The 18823-nt window shown below is 44.4% G+C and overlaps 3 protein-coding genes across 6 annotated transcripts in view; 1 reads left to right on the forward strand and 2 right to left on the reverse strand.

Moving 5' to 3' along the window:
- The window catches only part of USH1G (USH1 protein network component sans), a 35751-nt gene extending 30254 nt beyond the window's left edge, over window positions 1-5497 (reverse strand). Inside the window, exons 1-2 of one of the 2 annotated variants that reach the window (XM_083487211.1) lie at window positions 5338-5497; window positions 567-657 (exon numbers count right to left, since the gene is read on the reverse strand). The gene's annotated coding sequence lies outside the window, so the exon portion shown is untranslated. The remainder of the gene's footprint in view (window positions 1-566; window positions 658-5337) is intronic. The other variant, XM_083487217.1, reaches the window with a different exon arrangement.
- OTOP3 (otopetrin 3) lies at window positions 3048-10813 on the forward strand. 3 transcript variants are annotated; one of them, XM_083487172.1, is made up of 7 exons: window positions 3048-3231; window positions 3904-4318; window positions 5025-5161; window positions 6438-6496; window positions 7824-7942; window positions 8895-9829; window positions 10535-10813. In XM_083487172.1, exons 2-7 carry the CDS (start codon window positions 3922-3924, stop codon window positions 10703-10705), a joined length of 1818 nt encoding a protein of 605 aa, XP_083343298.1. In that variant the 5' UTR covers window positions 3048-3231; window positions 3904-3921; the 3' UTR covers window positions 10706-10813. The 3 variants fall into 3 exon arrangements, with proteins under 3 accessions (XP_083343298.1, XP_083343296.1, XP_083343297.1); XM_083487170.1 differs by having other exon boundaries at window positions 3098-3231; window positions 3868-4318; XM_083487171.1 differs by having other exon boundaries at window positions 3098-3231; window positions 3901-4318.
- A 3516-nt stretch (window positions 10814-14329) lies between these two features.
- Window positions 14330-18823, reverse strand: part of HID1 (HID1 domain containing) — a 42413-nt gene continuing 37919 nt past the window's right edge. The window contains exons 18-19 of the mRNA XM_083487129.1: window positions 17245-17403; window positions 14330-16286 (exon numbers count right to left, since the gene is read on the reverse strand). Coding sequence (XP_083343255.1) covers window positions 16223-16286; window positions 17245-17403 — 223 coding nt within the window. The 3' untranslated portion in view covers window positions 14330-16222. The remainder of the gene's footprint in view (window positions 16287-17244; window positions 17404-18823) is intronic.

Raw genomic sequence — 18823 nt, forward strand, 5'->3', positions numbered from 1 at the left:
ATGCCAAAATAACTTAGCCAGTCTTGGGTACTTAACTTTTGGGGTTGGTGTGGGGAGTGACATTTGTTGTTCTGCTTCAGGCCAGCCCTGCAGAAAAGTTGCCATGTTGTAAATGCAGCAGGTGTGTTAAGCGGCCTCTTTAGTCGTTGGTGACTGAACCAAGGCCAACACAAAAGCCAAGACTTTTCACTGTCTAATTACTTAACAATGGCTCTAATCTTGCTAATGGGCAATGATAAGAAAGCTCTCATACTTTAGCTGCTCATGATGTGTCAGCGTTGTTAGACAACACAAGAACTGCACAAGCTGTCTTCCCCAAGTTCTTCACTCTGAGAGGGTGCAGCATGTGTGTGTTTGCTTTACGGTTCAGTCTCAGAAGAAGATGCAGCGGCCCCAGGGGTCTTGCAGTTACAATTGCCCAGCAGGAAGGCCAGCGTGCTTGGGGAAATGAGAGGCAAATGCTCACCACTGTGCTGTGTGCCATCCTTAGCAATATGACCATGTTGGGGGGAGATCTCAAAGATGTCGCCGATTTCTGCTACCTAACAGAGTCTGCCAGGACTTACCTTTGAACGAGGCTTGAACCAGGCAGCTCCTGGGCTGGAGTCTCTTTGCTCCCCACCGTGGCTTTTGAAACCATTGTTTAAAACAATGTTGCTATCAAACAAAGGCAATGTTAACAGAATTACAAAGGAGAGCACAAGCAGTGGTGTCATAATATAGCAAAATCCAGTCAAACTAAAACTGGGTGAGGAATCTCAGGCTCAAGGACCATATGTAGCCCTCAAACCCTCCCATTCCCAAGTCACCCTCTTTGGTGCTGTCCTGTGTCCTCCTCAAATACAACAACAACAACAACAACAACAACAACAACAACAACAACAACAACAACAACAATATTTGTATCCCGCCCATCTCACCAGGTTGCCCCAGTCACTCTGGGAGGCTTCCAACACATATAAAAACAAAATAAAACATTAAATCTTAAAAAGTTTCCCTATACGGGGCTGCCTCCAGATGTCTTCTAAAGGTTATATAGTTACTAATCTCCTTGTCATCTGATGGAAGGACATGCCACAGGGAGGGTGCCACTACCCAGAAGGCCCTCTGCCTGCTTCTCTGTAGCTTCCCCCGCTCATGCTAAAACTTGGTTAAACAAAATGACTTTCACTTGGTGCTTAAAGAGAATAGACACAAACATAAATGTATTTTGGGACCTAACTGGATAACCATCACTGACAAAGCTCTGCCCCTGGTCACCACCCACATCACCTCCAAAGCTGGAGACTATTGATTCTAAGAACTGGATGGAAAGTTTTCTGCAAACAGACAAAAACCCACCGCCGAAAAGGTGATTTCATTGACAAAACATCATTGGGGCATTTATCTGTGGGTGAGAGCAGTTTGAAGCGATGCATACTGGAGTGTCCTATGCGTATTATATTCTGTAATATGATAGCATCAATGCAACCTGCTTGAACAAATCTTGATGCTTTACATAAACTTCCTATGACCTGATTTTTTATTGACACATTGCTGTGTGCAAGCAGGCAAAGACTCCACCCGCATGTAACCTTCAGCTTCTCCCTTTTCAATTCTGCTCTGGTCCTGGGAGACAGTGGAGCAGCAGACATTGGGGGCAGGAGGTGTGGAAGGCCTTGACTCTACAGCAGCCTGACCTCCCTCTCCCACTTCCTGTACCTAATCTTTACTCCCCTATACTGCCACTTCTCCTGCCCCTGACTCCCATCTCCTGGCTGTTACAGATCCCCCCAGGTCAAGGATCCCTTCTTCCAAGCCAGCCTCCAACTCCCTGCTCCCGACACCCACTTATCAGTATCCAGCCACCCCTCTGCGGTGCCCAGCCATTCCCTGGCCTACAATACTGCTTAAAATGCATACTGCAGATGGGGCTTCAGCCTTCATAACAAGGGATGCTCTGCTAGGACATGGGGAGAACACCTGCCACTGCCTCCTTCCCCTCCTGTCCCAATGCATGTCAAGAAATCAAACCCTGATTGATCCTTGCTCCATCTTTACCAATAGCCATGTCTTATGGTGATTGTTGTTTAGTTGTTTAGTCGTGTCCGACTCTTCGTGACCCCATGGACCAGAGCACGCCAGGCACTCCTGTCTTCCACTGCCTCCCGCAGTTTGGCCAAACTCATGCTGGTAGCTTCGCGAACACTATCCAACCATCTCGTCCTCTTCTCCTTGTGCCCTCCATCTTTCCCAACATCAGGGTCTTTTCCAGGGAGTCTTCTCTTCTCATGAGGTGGCCAAAGTATTGGAGCCTCAGCTCCTTCCTTAATCTACCTTCCTTAATCTAATTGCAAATCTTCCATTGTTCTGGTCAAGCAACCTTTCCTCAAAGACATTACAGTGGTACCTCGGCTTAAGTACTTAATTCGTTCCAGAGGTCCATTCTTAACCTGAAACTGTTCTTAACCTGAAGCACCACTTTAGCTAATGGGGCCTCCCGCTGCTGCTGTGCCACCAGAGCACAATTTCTGTTCTCATCCTGAAGCAAAGTTCTTAACCCGAGGTACTATTTCTGGGTTGGCGGAGTCTGTAACCTGAAGCGTATGTAACCTGAAGCGTATGTAACCTGAGGTACCACTGTACAGAAAATAAACAAGAGTCCAAGATGACAAAGAGAGAGCTTCTGAACCTCTGAAGAACATGGGCCAGAGATTCATATCATGTAGCAGTCCGCACCGATTAAACTTCAGGCGATCCAGTTAGCCTAGAACAGGCCCATTTCTCGCACCCTGGGTTCCTCTCAAATTGCAGCCTCGGCAGCATTAGTCATGGAGCTCTGTGGTTTTGCACTCAGCACATCCTGTGCTGCAGACTTAAACTGTTGACGTGAGCTGACCAGGCAGGTGTACATGAGGGTGGTTGGATCCCATTGGTTGGACTCTCCAGCTCTAATGAACCTCTCAGCCTGGTAATTAATATAATGACACGACTATCCCCAAAGTAAACAAGGGGAAAAAATCAATGCAAACTACACTTTTTATTGGCAGCTCTGCTTGCCTGTGACTATTTCTCAGTCCTTCTGAGAGGAAAGGGCTTCACAGCCCTGGAGAAGGAATGCCTTTTACTACTACTACTACTACTACTACTACTACCTCCTGTTTCTAGTTATGTTTCCCTGGAAGATGTAGGATAAGACAGTTTCCCACTATTCCAGTTTTCCTGCTGAAGCTGCCAGTGATCAAGCGCGAGGTAAGAAGTGTGAAGTCACATTCCTTAAACTGCATTTTCTGGATCTTCCCTTCTTTGTTGGGGATTTGATTTAGGGTTGATCATGGGTCCCAGAAACATTGTGGCTCTGGGGGCTTGGTGACAAGAAGATGGATGCATTTTAAACATTCCTTTTGAAATGTAATTGGACGGTTTCCAATGAGGACACATTAAACCGATAAAACCCGTCATGGTGTGTTTAAGTCGGAAAATAATGGCAGCATGTTAAATGACCAATTCTGATTTGTTTTTAAGGATTTAGGGTTTAAGAGAAACAGGGAGAGAGAGAGAGAGAGATTTCACAGAGGATAGAATTCATTTACCTTTCATAGTCACAAAGAATAAGAAAAGCTGTGCCTGCAAATCATAATCTAGAAGGTTGCCCCTGAGGAAATAGTTCTCAGGATCAAAAGGGTTTCCCACATCTGGTATAGACAATGCCGAGGGAGGTAGACGGCTGATCTTAATGTTTGACAGCTTCATACGAAGCACCCTGAATCTACCCCACTAGCATCTGCAGCTTCCTTTGGAGTAAAGACTTGCTCAAGTCTAGCCCAACAACCACCTCTTGGTCCTGCACTTATGGTGTCAATGACCCAACCTTTGTTAAATGTCTAGAGGGATTAAAAGCAAACTCTCCTGCCTACCCAGCAGCCAAAGCATCATCCAGCCATGGATATCAAAGCAACAGCGCGTCAGAGACACCATCCCCAGGAAGCTGGAGAAGATGAGACTGCTTCCCCCAACCCAGAGGGCTGGAAGATCAACTACGAGAAGTCGTGGCTACACCGCCATTGCTCTTCCTTGCTCCTCCGCGACAAGCAGGCCCAGAAGGCCGGGCGGCTTTTCTCAGGACTGATGGCCATGAACGTGGTGTTCCTGGGCAGCGCCTTCATCTGCAGCATGATTTTCAACAAGGTGGTCATTACGCTGGAAGACGTCTGGATCTTCCTCTCCATCCTCAAGGTCCTGGCCTTAGGCTGGATGGCAAGCTATTTATTGTTCACCAGGAGAAAGCCACATGCTATCTTGTACCGGGATGCCCATGCAGGGCCCATGTGGGTTAAAGGTAAGCAGTGCTGCCACCATCTACAACGTCCTGACAATGTGTCTAGAGTACTTCACATACCAGGATCCAAGCATAGCCCCTAGGGCACCTACCTGGTTAATAGGCCCAAGTACCTGTTTTCTCAGGTGGGCGGTGTCACATCTTGGGGAAAACCTTAATGGTGGGCTATGGAAGCTCTAGAAGAGATGGTTCACTAATTGTTTTTAGGCAGCCTAAGAAGTACAGATTAAAAAAAAGACACATACTACAAACTCTGGGGACATTCACACACCTTGTTGGTGCATTCCCTTTTGCACTGTGCTTGGTTTTTTTAAAGGTGCTTTTATTTAATACCAGGGGTGGGAGATCTCAGGTTCAAAGCCAAATGTGGCCCTCCCTGTCCTTCTGTCTGGCCCTTGCAACTCTCCCCAGGTCACACACTGCAAGTGTTTTTTTCCTGGCTGCAATGCATCCTTTAACTCTGCTCATGTCTACCTCCTAACTAGACAAGCAAGGGAGAGGAATGTGGGTGTAGAAAGCAGCTACCTGTACAAAGGTAAAATCTGCGTTCAATGCTCCACCCACTTTTGCCTTGGTCCTGCACCCACCACTGGTTGCCCAGAAGGGAATGCGGTGCTCAGGCTGAAACAGGACCCCCACCTCGCAGGTTGACTGCTCTTATTAGCTAGCTCTTGACAAAATATGGTTGGTTTGTGTGTTCATACAGGTTCTCTAATCCTGTTTGGCGCTTGCAGTGTCCTCCTGCACATGTTCCGGATTGGGTACAACATTATCCATATTCAGTGTAAATCCCAGGTGGCCCTTTTGTTCCCATCCATAGGAATCCTCTTCATCTGCATTCAGGTATTAGCTCCTGCTTTTGCTACAGCCCAGCCTCTTTGCTAACAAAAGAGCTCACTTTTATCATTGGTATCAAAAGTATATATACACATTATTGTATAAACGCAATGATATTATATGCTGCCATTCTAAGAGTTGTGTGTGTGCATATGTGCACACACACACACATGGTTGCTTACCTTCAACTCCTGAGTTTTCTCCCAGACCTTTAGATTTGCAGGAGCAGGGGGAAAAACCAGCTGCCGTTTCTCCCATTTCCAATCTGGTCCTTTCACATTTTATCCGCTGCAGCAAACAGGAGACTCCCAAAGTGGGAAGAGGGCAGACAGGCAAAACACAAAGTTGCAAAGTTACAACACACAGGGAGGGAAGGGAAAACCACAAAAGTGCCCTTCAAAATTGCAGTTTTATATTAAGTACTAGCAGCCTTGTAGAAGAAGAAGAGTTTGGATTTGATATCCCGCCTTTCACTCCCTTTAAGGAGTCTCAAAGCGGCTAACATTCTCCTTTCCCTTCCTCCCCCACAACAAACACTCTGTGAGGTGAGTGGGGCTGAGAGACTTCAAAGAAGTGTGACTGGCCCAAGGTCACCCAGCAGCTGCATGTGGAGGAGCGGAGACGTGAACCCGGTTCCCCAGATTACAAGACTACCGCTCTTAACCACTACACCACACTTGCTCTCCAATGTACCTGGCATTGCTTGATAATTTGAAGAAACAGACAAAAATTGGAGCAGTTCAGAAATTATTCACACATAGACGAAAACTTGCTCCTAGATCTCAGGACCCATAGTGTAGAATTTGGTTATATCTCAGGAGATGTTCAAATGCTAACAAGGTTACATTCAAGTATCTGTAGCTGAACACAGAACAAGTGGCCCACTCCCTCCCAGTGGCGTAGCTTGAATTGCCAGTGCCCAGGGCAAGGAAAGTAGTGCGCCCCAATCACCTGTACAAAAATACAAGCAACATGTTTAATTTATTTAACAAGATTTACCATATTTTTCTGTGTATAAGACTAGGTATTTTTAAACCAAAAAATTAGGTTAAAAATTGGGGCTCATCTTATATACGGGTAGTGCTGATGGGTGTTTTCTTAATTTGGAGTCCCCCAAAATAGGGGGTATCTTATACATGGGGGCGTCTTATAGACAGAAAAATACAGTATATACTGCTTGATTGTAAGAAAGCCTTTAAGTGGTTTTTACATGTTGGCCATCTGTACAAAACTGTTTTCATTATTGCCGCCACACTCATTTTCCTCTCTGCATTGATTTCAGACTTACTTTATATGGTGCCATGCAAAGGACTGCACCCAGGTTCACCACAACTTCACCAGGTAGGAAAACAGAAGCATGAAACCTTTACAAATCGTAATGGTGAAATGGGAGCAGTGGGGGCTCACTTCATAACAGAGGCAAAGAACCTGTGGCCTATCAGATGTTATGGCCCCAACTCTCATCAGCACCAACAGCCAACAAGGGATGATGAGAGTTGAGAGAACAGCATCTCATAGGGCCACCAATTCCCCACCCCTAACAAAATTAAGTACTTTGTCACACAACACATAGCTAAACTATGGAATTTGCTCCCATTGGTAGCAATGGCCACCAACTCAGATGGTTTCAAAAGAGGATTAGACCAATTCGTGGACAATAAGTGGCCACTAGCCGCAATGGCTGTATTCTACCTCTACCATCAGAGTAGGCCTCTGAATACCAGTTGCCAGGAATCGCAAGTGGGGAGACTGGCACTCAAGTCCTGCTTTGGGGCAACTGGTATTCAATAAGCTTCTGGCTGGCTCTTGTGAGAATAGAGTGCTGGACCAAATAGGTCACTGGCCTGATCCAGCAGGTTTTTGCTATGCAGAATCTAGCACTAGTTACGGTATATAAGATTGCATCCAGTTGTTGTCCTACTAAGGGTAGACCCACAGCAGTTAACAGGCATAACTAAGGGCTGGTCATTTCAAGGGGTCTACGTTGAGTAGAACTTAGTTGTCTGCAGCCCAAACTGTATTTACTGAAGTTTTATGATCAGAGGTTGATTCAAGGAAATGGCATTAAGGTGTTTAGGTTGTTTCTCTTGGGCTAGCCCTCCTCTCCCTTGCCTACTCATTCTCTCACTCACAAACACCTTTTACATTCAAAGTTTATTCTGCAGCTTTGCAGGCTAGGTAGGAATCTTTTCATTAATGAAAGAGGAAGCCCTCGGGGTGTTGATCTCTGCTCCCGATGCCAAACTCCACAACTGGAACAGGATCATGGAGCTGGATTGCGTTAGCCACACAACTAAGGACTTTCACACATCCACTTGTCCTGCCAATTTTCCCCAGGTAAACTCTGCTCTTTACCACTGAATCAGAGAAAACATCAATTGGTCTTTACACAGATTGAAGTTTGCTCTGATTAAGCCATAGAGAGCGGGTTTTCCTGGGAAAAGCCAAAATCCATTGGACCTGTGCTATCTGGGCATAGGACAAGTGGGAGTGTAGATGAGCCCTTAACTTTGCTATGTTAACTCATACACTGAAAGGTCAGCCAAGTTCCCTATTCAGTTACCAACAAGAGAACTGAATACCAATACTGTGAGAACAGGTAGAATACAGCTTCATTAATAAAAGACCGATGTCAAAAGACTATAAATATGTGTTTCTTTTTTGACAGATGTGGGCTTATGCTGACCTTAGCCATTAACCTCTTGCTGTGGCTCTTAGCAGTGACCGATGACTCAGTTCACAAGGAAATTGAATCAGAACAAAACAATACCATACAGAGATATGAAGGCAAGGTTCAGTCTCTATTTTATTTTATTTTAAAGTGGGCAAGAGAGCCAAAAACAAGATACATTCTTCATCTTCTTAAAAAGGGTAGAGAAGTAGAATGGGGAACATGCCAGGTGAGCGGAAAGCTTTGTACATTTCCACACAGACAAACTGTGATTGTGAAGACATCACATGCAATAAGATGCTAACCTAGGTTATGAACCCTATTGATAGCTTAGGTGATCGAAAAGGAGGGTGGGTTATTTGCTCACTGAAATTAAGTGAGCCCTGATGGATCATTTATAGTCCAGCATCCTGTTTTCAACGTAGCCAAGCCCCACGATCTCAGGACCAGAAGATGTGTAAAGGTCACAGCCCAAAATGTATCTGCTTGGTTTGCATATTTGTCTCAATAAAAGGAGGCTCCACAGGGCTGGTAGGCAGCTTGCATGCAGCTCACCTGTGCGCAGCTCACCTGCATTATCAACTCCTGCCTCATGTCCATCACTTCAATAGAAACCCAGTCAATCTGATGCCTCCTTTCCCAACTGTATTGCAGAATTTAGAGTTCCAGTCCTGTACCTCGATGAGTAGGAGAGAGGGGAGAATGGTCCAACAGTAGTACCGTGATTGGTGGCTCCAGATATGTCCAGTTTCCTTGTAATGTGACAAACTGTAGTCTAATCACTGGATTACTTGGTCTGTGCCTGTCCTGATAACTTAAAATGCCAGTATTAAACAGACAAGAGCAAAAAAAAACCACAGAGCTGCAATCAGGCGTAATTCACAAGGATCAAAGAACAGAAATAGAGTCATGTGCCTTTCAAAAAGAAATGTGTGCCAATACTGATGGGTTAAGACAGAATCGCCCCATGCAGGTTGAGTATCAGCATTTGATTCCAGCACCTTTTCATGTGCAAACTTCATAGAAGTCTTCTAATAAGATCCTGCCATTCTCCTCATCTTATTCCAGGCAATGGGACCAGCTCCTGCAGGTGCTCCAACAAAACAGGCTGCAAGGTCTTCCAGAATGGCTATATTTTGCTGTACCCCTTCAACACAGAATACTGCCTGATCTGCTGCTCCATGCTTTATGTCATGTGGAAGAACGTGGGCCGGCGCATAGCTCAGCACCATAGTACTTGTGCCAAGCCCAGATTCAAACCCCATGGGGTCATTTTCGGGCCACTGCTGGGCATCTTCGCAGTGATCGCTGGCATCTGCATTTTCATGGTGTATCAGGTCCAAGCCACCAGCTCCTCCCCGAGCCATCAAGCATTCATTCTCTATTATTCCTACTACATTGTTTTGTTGCCTGTGATGACACTAGGAGCCTTAATTGGAACCATCACCCATGGCTTAGAAGAGAGGGAGCTGGACACGCTAAAAAACCCAACACGAAGCCTCGATGTGATATTGCTCATGGGAGCAGCCTTAGGCCAGATAGGCATCTCTTACTTTTCCATTGTAGCCATTGTGGCCACAGACCCAACGGATTTGTTGAACAGCATCATCCTAGCCTATTCGGTGAGCCTCATCATTCAGCACATCACCCAGAACATCTTCATTATTGAGGGGCTCCATAGACAGCCACTGCCGGCAAATGAAGGTCGCAGCCAGGATGAACATTCCAGGAATGGCTCTGCCTCAACCCAGAGCCCACCCAGTGAAGACATGATTGCATCCCCTGGCTGTCGAGAACCTGTCTCATCCGCAGCCAACAAGGAGGCAGATCCCAATGAAGGGGAGAAATGCGAACATGCTAGCGCCCCAAAAGTTTGCAACCCAGAGAGAAGGCAGGACATCCGGAAAGCTTCACAGACCTACATCCAGACCTACAGCCATTTGAACTGGAAGAGGAAAGCTCTGAAAGAGATCTCTAGCTTCTTGATCATGTGCAACATCATAGTAAGTGCTTGACTTCAGTGCATATAGAAAACTCTATGCGGATTGTAGTGAAGAGCCCCAAAGGCTGCCCAGGAACACGAGTAGCTCCCATCTCTAAACTTGAGGTTGCTGCCACCAGCCCTCACTTTTCTCTCTTACTTTGAGACAAAGACAATTCTCAAAGCTACAAGCAGTTAATATTAGTTAGGGCAGAGTTTGCCAACACACCATCTGCGGGCACCACTGTGCTTGTTAGTAACTCCTAGGGCACCCATGAAATATGTCTTCTAAAATCCACAATGCATGAGAACACGGTTTGCTCTTCCTTAATATAAGGGTCAGGGCAGGGTTGTTTCTTTCAGTCGGAGCTCAGCTCTGGCACCTCTCAGGTGGGCGCCATTGCCATTCTAAGAGAACGAGGGAGACGTTCATTGTGAGCTCCGGCATCTCTTTCTAGGGAAAACAGTACTGGGAGGGATGGGTAAGAAAACAAGAGGATAGATAGACCTTTGTATATGGGATCACACTAGCAGCAGGGAACAACCCTGGCACATGGAACCAAGGTTGGTTTGATTTTCAGGTCACTGGAAAAGGAGGAACAGGAAGTGGGGGCCTAAATCAAAGGCAAAAAATACATTGAGCTATCTCCATATTAACTGTCCCCCTTCCCTGAGCTGCGATTGGCAAACATTCTCTGATTTTTGCTCTTTTCACACCCCTTTTCAGTTGTGGATCATGCCATCATTTGGAGCGCATCCGGTGTTTGAGAATGGAATAGAGAAATCATTTTATGGCTACTCTACCTGGTTTGTTATTGTCAATTTCGGGCTTCCCTTGGGTGTGTTCTACAGGATGCATTCCGTTGGCGATCTTCTGGAGGTGTACCGATCTGCTTGAACTCAACTCAAGCCTTCATACATTGACAGCAGAGTGAAAACTTCACTGAAATATTTATGGAAACCAGTAACACTTATGAGAATATGACATTAAAAAGTGGAAATTGTGGCTACGGTTTGAACAGTTTACGACACTGGGGGATGGGGGGACGGGGACAAAGGCAAATTTAACCTTCTTGGTACATAGCCTACTATGTCATGGGAGAATGCACATCCCATAACAGATTATTATAGAACTGACACATTCTGTGTACATTATAACCTCTAATTACAATTATGCTAGTAAGGTAAAGGGACCCCTGACCACAAGGTCAAGTCGTGACCGACTCTGGGGTTCCGGTGCTCATCTCGCTTTATTGGCCGAGGGAGCCAGAGTACAGCTTCTGGGTCATTTGGCCAGCATGACTAAGCCACTTCTGGCAAAACAGAGCAGCGCATGGAAACGCCATTTACCTTCCCGCCGGAGCGGTACCTATGTATCTACTTGCACTTTGACGTGCTTTCGAAATGCTAGGTTGGCAGGAGCAGGGACCGAGCAACAGGAGCTCACCCCGTCGCGGGGATTCGAACCACCAAACCTCTGATCAGCAAGTCCTAGGCTCTGTAGTTTAACCCACAGTGCCACCCGCGTCCCTACAATTATGCTAAACAACCATTAATGAGAAACACAAGACTTGGAAGATGTGGGAACTGAGCTGGGCCCAACAATCCCTTCGGCAAAACTGTCACCTTCCATGAATATGTCAGTCCTTTAGGGTGCAAGAACCAGCCTTCAGAGACTGAGAAGCGGGTCGCCAGAGGCATTTTGAAAATGACATGGTAAGCGAATACTCATGTTAACACCCATCCACATCTAAAGAGTTAACAAACCATAATGTCTGAATTTGATGTACCGTATGTCTGGCAGGTCCAGAGATGCTTCTGGTGTTTTGTCCTTCATGTTGCCTCAATAGGTATATAACGCAAGTAGTAATGCTCAGGAAGACTGAAACATAACCAGGTATCAAGCAGAAAAGGAGCAAGAAAATCTGTAACACCAGTTTCCCAATATTGCCTTCAAAGTAACTACTGTATTTGAGGGAAAGATGATTTGAGTTCTGATTTCTGCTGACACTGGGCTATTATCCTTTTATTGTCAGGGGTTTACAACAATTAATAGGACTTTAGGGGGTGTGGAAAGGGACAAAGTACCCTCAGGATACTCACATTGCCTCAATAGTTGCCCCATTCCCACTGGAAAGCCTTGTTTAGAGGACGTCCCCAGGACATGATGGAATAAGACAAGGAGTATAAAGTGTTCAGAATGTAATTACACATTTTTTAAGTTAGCATGAGCCAATAGTCTAATTCTGTTTCCATGATTTATTTAGTAATACTGAACTGGGAACAGATAGATTTTAAGAGATGTGATGTATAGTTTTGAAGACATTGCATTCGATCTGTAGCAATAGTGATGGCACTGTGGCAAACCTTGAAAAGCCACATCATTAAGCAGTTAATATGGCTAGCTAAATGTTCAAAGTTTATTGCATGTGCAATCTGCATTTCACCCGTGTTCAGGACACAGCAAAGCCAGTAGAACACAATGAAAAGCTGCCTCTAAATTATAATAGGTCTTGGCTCAACCTAGTGATCCATTATATAAAGGATTAAAAGCTGCTCCTGGCGTTGCAATCAATTCATCTTTTAGCACTATCTAAATCCTTCTTGTTGCCGAAGGCTAATAGATGGAACTGTAAACATCTCGTTTTATTACTCTCTTGCAAAATAAACCACTCTCAAGCAATTTCTTGGTCAAGGTATGGGCTTGATGTAATTTAATAATAATAATAATAATAATAATAATAATAATAATAATAATAATAATAATAATAAAGAGTTATGAGAGGAAAAAACAGTATGCACAGGTCTTAGGTTCCCATGCCTGTCAAACAGTGTGGAGACTATTTCACTTGGACTTATAGGGCAAAAGGTCTTACGCTTTTGGACTTTGCATCTCTGTTAATTTTACCCAGCCTTATGTCAACAGGAACTGTCAGAAGAAATAAAAGCTGGATAAATTAGCACTCTTAAAAGTTAATTATTACCCCAATCCTCATGGGCAAAAGCACAGGATCCCATCAAAGGAGCTTACTGAAGGTTAGTCCTCTTTTTAAATGAAGAATTAGGGAAAGGGTTATAGATCTTGCAACAAAGAACTCTGTATGTGAAAGGGAGGCTGCCTGGACTGGAGTATACACACGGGGAGCTGGGCCTATCCTACGACAGTTAAGTTCAAACAGATCCATTGCATAAGCTGGTCAGGATTTTAAACATCCCATTCAAATTCCCACATTCCTATCAGAACATGTTCGTGTTCAATGCTTTTGGTTTCTCATATTGCTCTGCAGATGGACTTCTTCGGCACACCCTAATTTGACAAATCCCTAAGATCATTGCAGGCGTGGAGGAGTGGATGGGTGAGGACCCCTAAGCTACATTTAAACCCTGTCAAGACGGAGGCCTTGTGGGCGAGTGGCTCCTGCATCCAAGAAACAGGAGAGTTACCTGCTCTGGATGGGGCTTCACTCCCTTCTGAATGAACAAGAATGGAGTCCTGCCATGCTCCTGGATCCCTCTTTGTCACTGGAGCCACAGGTAGCCTCGGTTGCTAGGAGTGCCTTTTACCAGCTTCATCTGGTAAGACCATAGTGGCCGCTGGAGTTAGGGACCTCAAGATTGGATGCCTGCAACGCACTGCATGGGGGGGGGGGATTCCCAGAAAGCTGCAGCTAGTGCAGAATGCAGCAACCAGGCTGTTAACTGCAACATCTTCCCAATAGCATATAGCACCTCCGCTAAGAGAACTACACTGACTGCCAAAATGCTATAGGGCTCAGTTCAAGAGTTTGCTTTCCGTGTTTAAAGCCCTATGCAACCTGGGGCCAGGTTACCTGAAGGACATCTTGCCACGTATATCCTTGCTCAGCAATTGCATTCCTCTGATGGGGCGTTGTTAAGAGTTCTGAATATCCCAGAAGTACATTTGATCTCAACTCGGGAAGTGGGTCTTTAGTGTTGTGGCTGTAGCTCTAAGTAATCAGCCTCCCACTGAACAGACGCGTGCTTAGCATCTTTACTTTTAGCAGCTACTGAACACTTATCTTTTTAAGACATTTCTTAACTTTTTAAGAAAGTCAAAGTGACCCAGCCATTTCATACTGGATTACATTACACAGAATTTTGCAGTTTGACATTTTAAAGATATGCTTTAAAAAACAGTTGTGTATATTTCGTTGCTTATGAATTTTTAAAATATATTTCTGTTGAGTGCTGCTTCAGAAACATTTGTTGGGAAGCAGTTTTAAAACCCTTTAATAAATATGGCACCCAGTTGGAGCCTACATTCACCCTATGGCTTTCTGTTAATCGGTGCAAGGGACTGTGCAAATGCTCTGAACTTATCTGTGACATCTCTCTCCAGGTGCTGCTTCCAGTTTAGCAGTCGTGTTGAATCGGGAACTCCTGTGCAGCCATGCCTTTAATGGAAAGTTACATGTTGCAAAGGACGCCAGATCATCATAAATCAAACAGTACCAAACAAACTCATAAACCTTCCGGAGATACAGACACAGAGGAAAGCCCATTGCGGTGTTTTAAGATAATTTTATCTCTATATGTAAAGCAAATAGTTTACAGTGCAACTCTGATTTTTCATGGAACAAAGAGCAGACCTGCAACACCAACGAATGCAAAAGTCAAGATAAATTCACAAGGAACAACCCACATTGACACAAAATAAAAAGATGGGGTGCTCACAAAAGCGTCTCTGTGTGAAAGGGAATGGGACAGATCAGTGTCTGGTACAGTGTGATACACTCAGCCAGACCCTTGCAAGAGCACTACCAAATCACATTTGAGAAATCAAAGACATTCCAGGGAAAGTATGAACTTCAGTCTGCCAGTGGAGGTGGAAGGTGAGATGAATAATTAGTTTTGCCAATGAGAAAGGAGTGAGATAAAGGATATTTGTCCTTTAAATTCTTCATCTATTTTCATCTTCTAAATATTTAGAATAAGCTCCAGATAAAACCTAGAATTTGCCAATTCTGTCCAAGATAGCCTATCCTATCCTGTTTAGGATAACCTAAAATATATGACACATCTCTCATTTCCTGTAAGTGAGCAAGAACTACCCATAGTGAACAAAAACTGTGATTCCAAACTGGTGGTGGCCTCTGAACCCTTTGAGAGCCTTCTGGGGAGTCTGAAAAATCTTAGACTCAAGTGGTGATCAGCCAGAAATGGACCTGTCATTCCATGACCATATTTGCAAGGGGATGTTGGCTTGCATCGTAAGATACAAAACTAATTAAACTCATGTTAGCTAACCCAGGTCTAAGCATAAATCTCCAATTCCGAAAATAGAAAACTCACATTCCTCTGTAAGAACACTTTTCAAATTCATGTTGATTCCTCAGAGACACATTCCAAAGGCATGTGGTCTATCAACCAGCCTTTGCCAGTCCCTCATGAATTTTGCTAGGGAGAAATTCCCATTCCCCCCCGCTAACTTTGAATCTATAAATCTAGCTTAAGCAACCCAGAACAGAAGCCACACGGCGCACCTTCTTAAATAATTAAACTTCATTCTAGCAGTCTTACTGCCTACAGTTATCATTAAACACAACAAAACGATTTTCTAAATCCCTGAAAAAGAGCATGGGTCCACCCCCTCCCACCCTCTCGCCACATGTCCCACGTCAGAACAGCTTTCCCAGAAACAATTCCTGCAACAAACACAGTGTGATGCATCTTAGAGACACATCCACCATTAAAAGGGAGGAAGGACGAGGGAAGAGGAATGTGGATGCTACATTACAGCACCAGTACAAAGTAGTTAAGCACATTTTCAGTGACAGGAAAGAAACAACCAGACCCAGAAGATTAACCTGAAGTGACTTAAATAAATAGAACCCCACAGCCACCTAGTAAAAGCTACTACTCCACCCTGGGAAGTTACAATAAAGCAAAACACCAGCAAGGTGGGCAACATAAAAGTGGTGGTAGGATACATTCTTTGGGGGGGGGAACCACACAGCTACCTTCTGCGGTAGCACTTCCTTCATTGGTCCAGTTTTATATCACTCTTTACATTCAGCATATTTTAAATTGAAAGGCTGAATCTGACCAGGGAATGAAAAGATCGCTTCTCTAGCTAGTCAGGTTCAGAACCCCACCCAGAAGCAGAAGAACAGCATGGTGATATACGGGTTGGTTTTCAGTGCAACCACCCAAAGCTTTCCTTGCACATTCTTCCATCAAAGTTCCCTGGGAGCTGGGGGTGAGGGAAGATTTTTAGAGGGGGGGGTCCTCAGCTTGAAAGTGGCAGGTCAGTAGATGGAGGTGATTGTCCTTTGGATCACTCAGCAGGCAGTGAAATGAAGGAAGAGCTGTGATGAAGAAGCGCACAGCAAGATCCTTGTTTCCAGTGTTCCCCTCTCAACAGGGGCAAGTTCCTCCCTCTCTTCCCCATTCCTTAGACTCGCTGAATTTCAAACAGCTTTACATCCGTGTCATACCAGATAGGGGGATCCACATTCCTGAAGAGAAACAGAAGTTTGTTTTATTAGGCAAATCCCAGTGTTTTCCCATCTAGGATAGTTACAACGTTCACAAAACTTTAACAGATTTGCAAACGCATGAGGTCAATAGACACAAGTTGCTAAGGGCCACACTGTTTGTGATGCTCAGTCAACTATTTCTTCCACAGGGCAGGTGCCACTACCGAGAAGGCCCTTTGTCTGGTTCCCTCTAACTTGGCTTCTCGCAATGAGGAACTGCCAGAAGGCCCTCAGCGCTGGACCTCAGCGTCCGGGCAGAACGATGGGGGTGGAGACACTCCTTCAGGTATACTGGACCGAGGCCATTTGGGGCTTTAAAGGTCAGCACCAACACTTTGAATTGTGCTCGGAAACGTACTGGGATCCAAAAAAATGAAATGGCAGCATTTCTTAAAGGTTCAGAACCAAAATTTGAATAGCTGCCTAGGGCTGAATAGATGCTTATTGTGAAGAGGATTTTTTCCCATTTCCCCAAGGTAACATGACCCATTATGGATTTTCTCTTAAATTTACTTTCCTGTATCTTAACCCCATGCTCTCCATACTATATTTAGTGCATCTGATGAATAATTGTTTTCCCTTTTTATTTCCAGTATCTAAACATTATTTTGAATTGCCGTTTTGTTTTCAAATTCTAAGCCCAGTTCAATACTAAATGTATGTTATTCTCAGATGCCGATAAAACCCTGATTACACTTCAAAGTGATCTTACTGAAAATGAAATGTCATTCTCTGTACAGAACCTAACAACATGGCTCATGACAGGCTTGGCATCCATTACTTTGTGCAAAATTTAAAATTCACAGCTTAACTCCACCTCATGGTTATGAAGGCAGCCTTTAGTACCAACCACTTAACTGAAAACAAGGCAGGCCACTCGTCAGCAACATGCTATCAGTGAAGAAAAATGAATTTGGGTTGTTTTGGGCCGACTTACCTCAAATAAATAACTCCCCACATGTAAGTGCGGAACCACATAGCAGTGCCACAGTTAGCCTGGTATTTGCGGATCAGGATGGGATGAGGAACAGGAAGCAGCCCCACCAATGTGCCATGCTGCAAGAACTTCAGAATCTCAGACTCATCTGTGAGGCCCCTGGAAAAAAGAGAGAACACTTAAACGGATGCTGCAGAAGAATAAACGTGACACGTGACCCACAGAGTTTCCTTTTATTGGTGTGCACTCAAGTTCCACAGACAAGGGCAAGATGAAAGAGCATTAGAAATTCTCTAAAACTGCCAGGAATTCCCTGCAGAACATATTGAAGTGCCCAGTTATTTCCTTCAAAATGACACTAGTGTATTGGTCCAAGCTTGATTTTACAATACACTAAGGGGCTAAATTACATACAACTTTGGAGCTCTGCATCTGGAGGTCCAAGGCAATGTATTTTTTTGTAAAAGCAGCCACACATTTCCAGTTGAGGTCAGGCACAGGAGGTGAAGGTACAATCCTTCCTACAGCTGTGATCTAGACTGCTCCTCTGGAACAGCTGTTGCCAACAGGAAGTTCTACATGTGGGCTAAAAAAAAATTAAGTGAACAAGTTCCCCCTCCACAACTAACAGCCATTAAGGAATGAGGGTGATCTCAGTAGGGGCCCACTCCACCCACACCCATTGCAGTTCTAGTCTAAAACTGGACCCCGTGGCTCATTTTACAAATTGGGAGCTGCAAAGCAAAGAGCTCCAATGTGACATGCAGTTTTGGTCCAGTGAAGAATGTAAACTTTGCTAATAAATATCTTCAGTCAGGACAAAGAACACCAAAGAGTTTTACCCACACATTTACAGGTATCTTTTTCTGATTGTTAATGAGGTGAAGGAGACTTGCTTATTACAAAAATTGATTAGGACCATAATGCTTATGTTTACTAACTCAACGTTTGTTGATAGGATATTATCTCTTTGAATAAGAAAAATTGCACAGTAACATTACAGATTATACAGCCTGATTCAGGCTGGATCTAGACACACCAAAGAAGCATTTCAGTTTAAAGTGTTATAAATTTAAACAGGGAAAACAGGTAGAGAAAAACGGGACTGCCATGTTGCCACCTGGTGGCACAATGTTATATTGCATATACAACACATATAAGTCACTTTTTCTTTACCAATCTAGCTGAGTTCATAGTTTCAGCAATGTACTGTATGCTATCAGTGCAATAATAAGAGTTCAAAATTGCTTCTGTGTAAAGTGTTATCTGGAATCGTTATCGTGCTGCAATTTATTGCCTTTCTTAGGGAAACCAGTTAACCGTCAGGTCGTGCAGCTGTAGGGAGCCAGCCCCATAATGCTCTGCACTTCTTAAACCACCCCCTCAAGCAATTCATTGGGGTATAGAATCAAAAGGCCTTAAGAAAATGCACATGTGGGGTCCGTACCCCTTCTCAAACTTTGCACTAAAGAAGATATACAGAGGTGGGGAAATCATGCTCTCTATTCAAGGAGAAGATTAGTTTCAGAGATCTTCAGAGAACATCCTTGAGTTGCTGCTGGCTAATTTTAATGGTGAC

The sequence above is a fragment of the Podarcis liolepis genome, assembly GCF_965112155.1.
Source record: "Podarcis liolepis genome assembly, chromosome: 2".
NCBI classification, from domain to species: domain Eukaryota; kingdom Metazoa; phylum Chordata; class Lepidosauria; order Squamata; family Lacertidae; genus Podarcis; species Podarcis liolepis.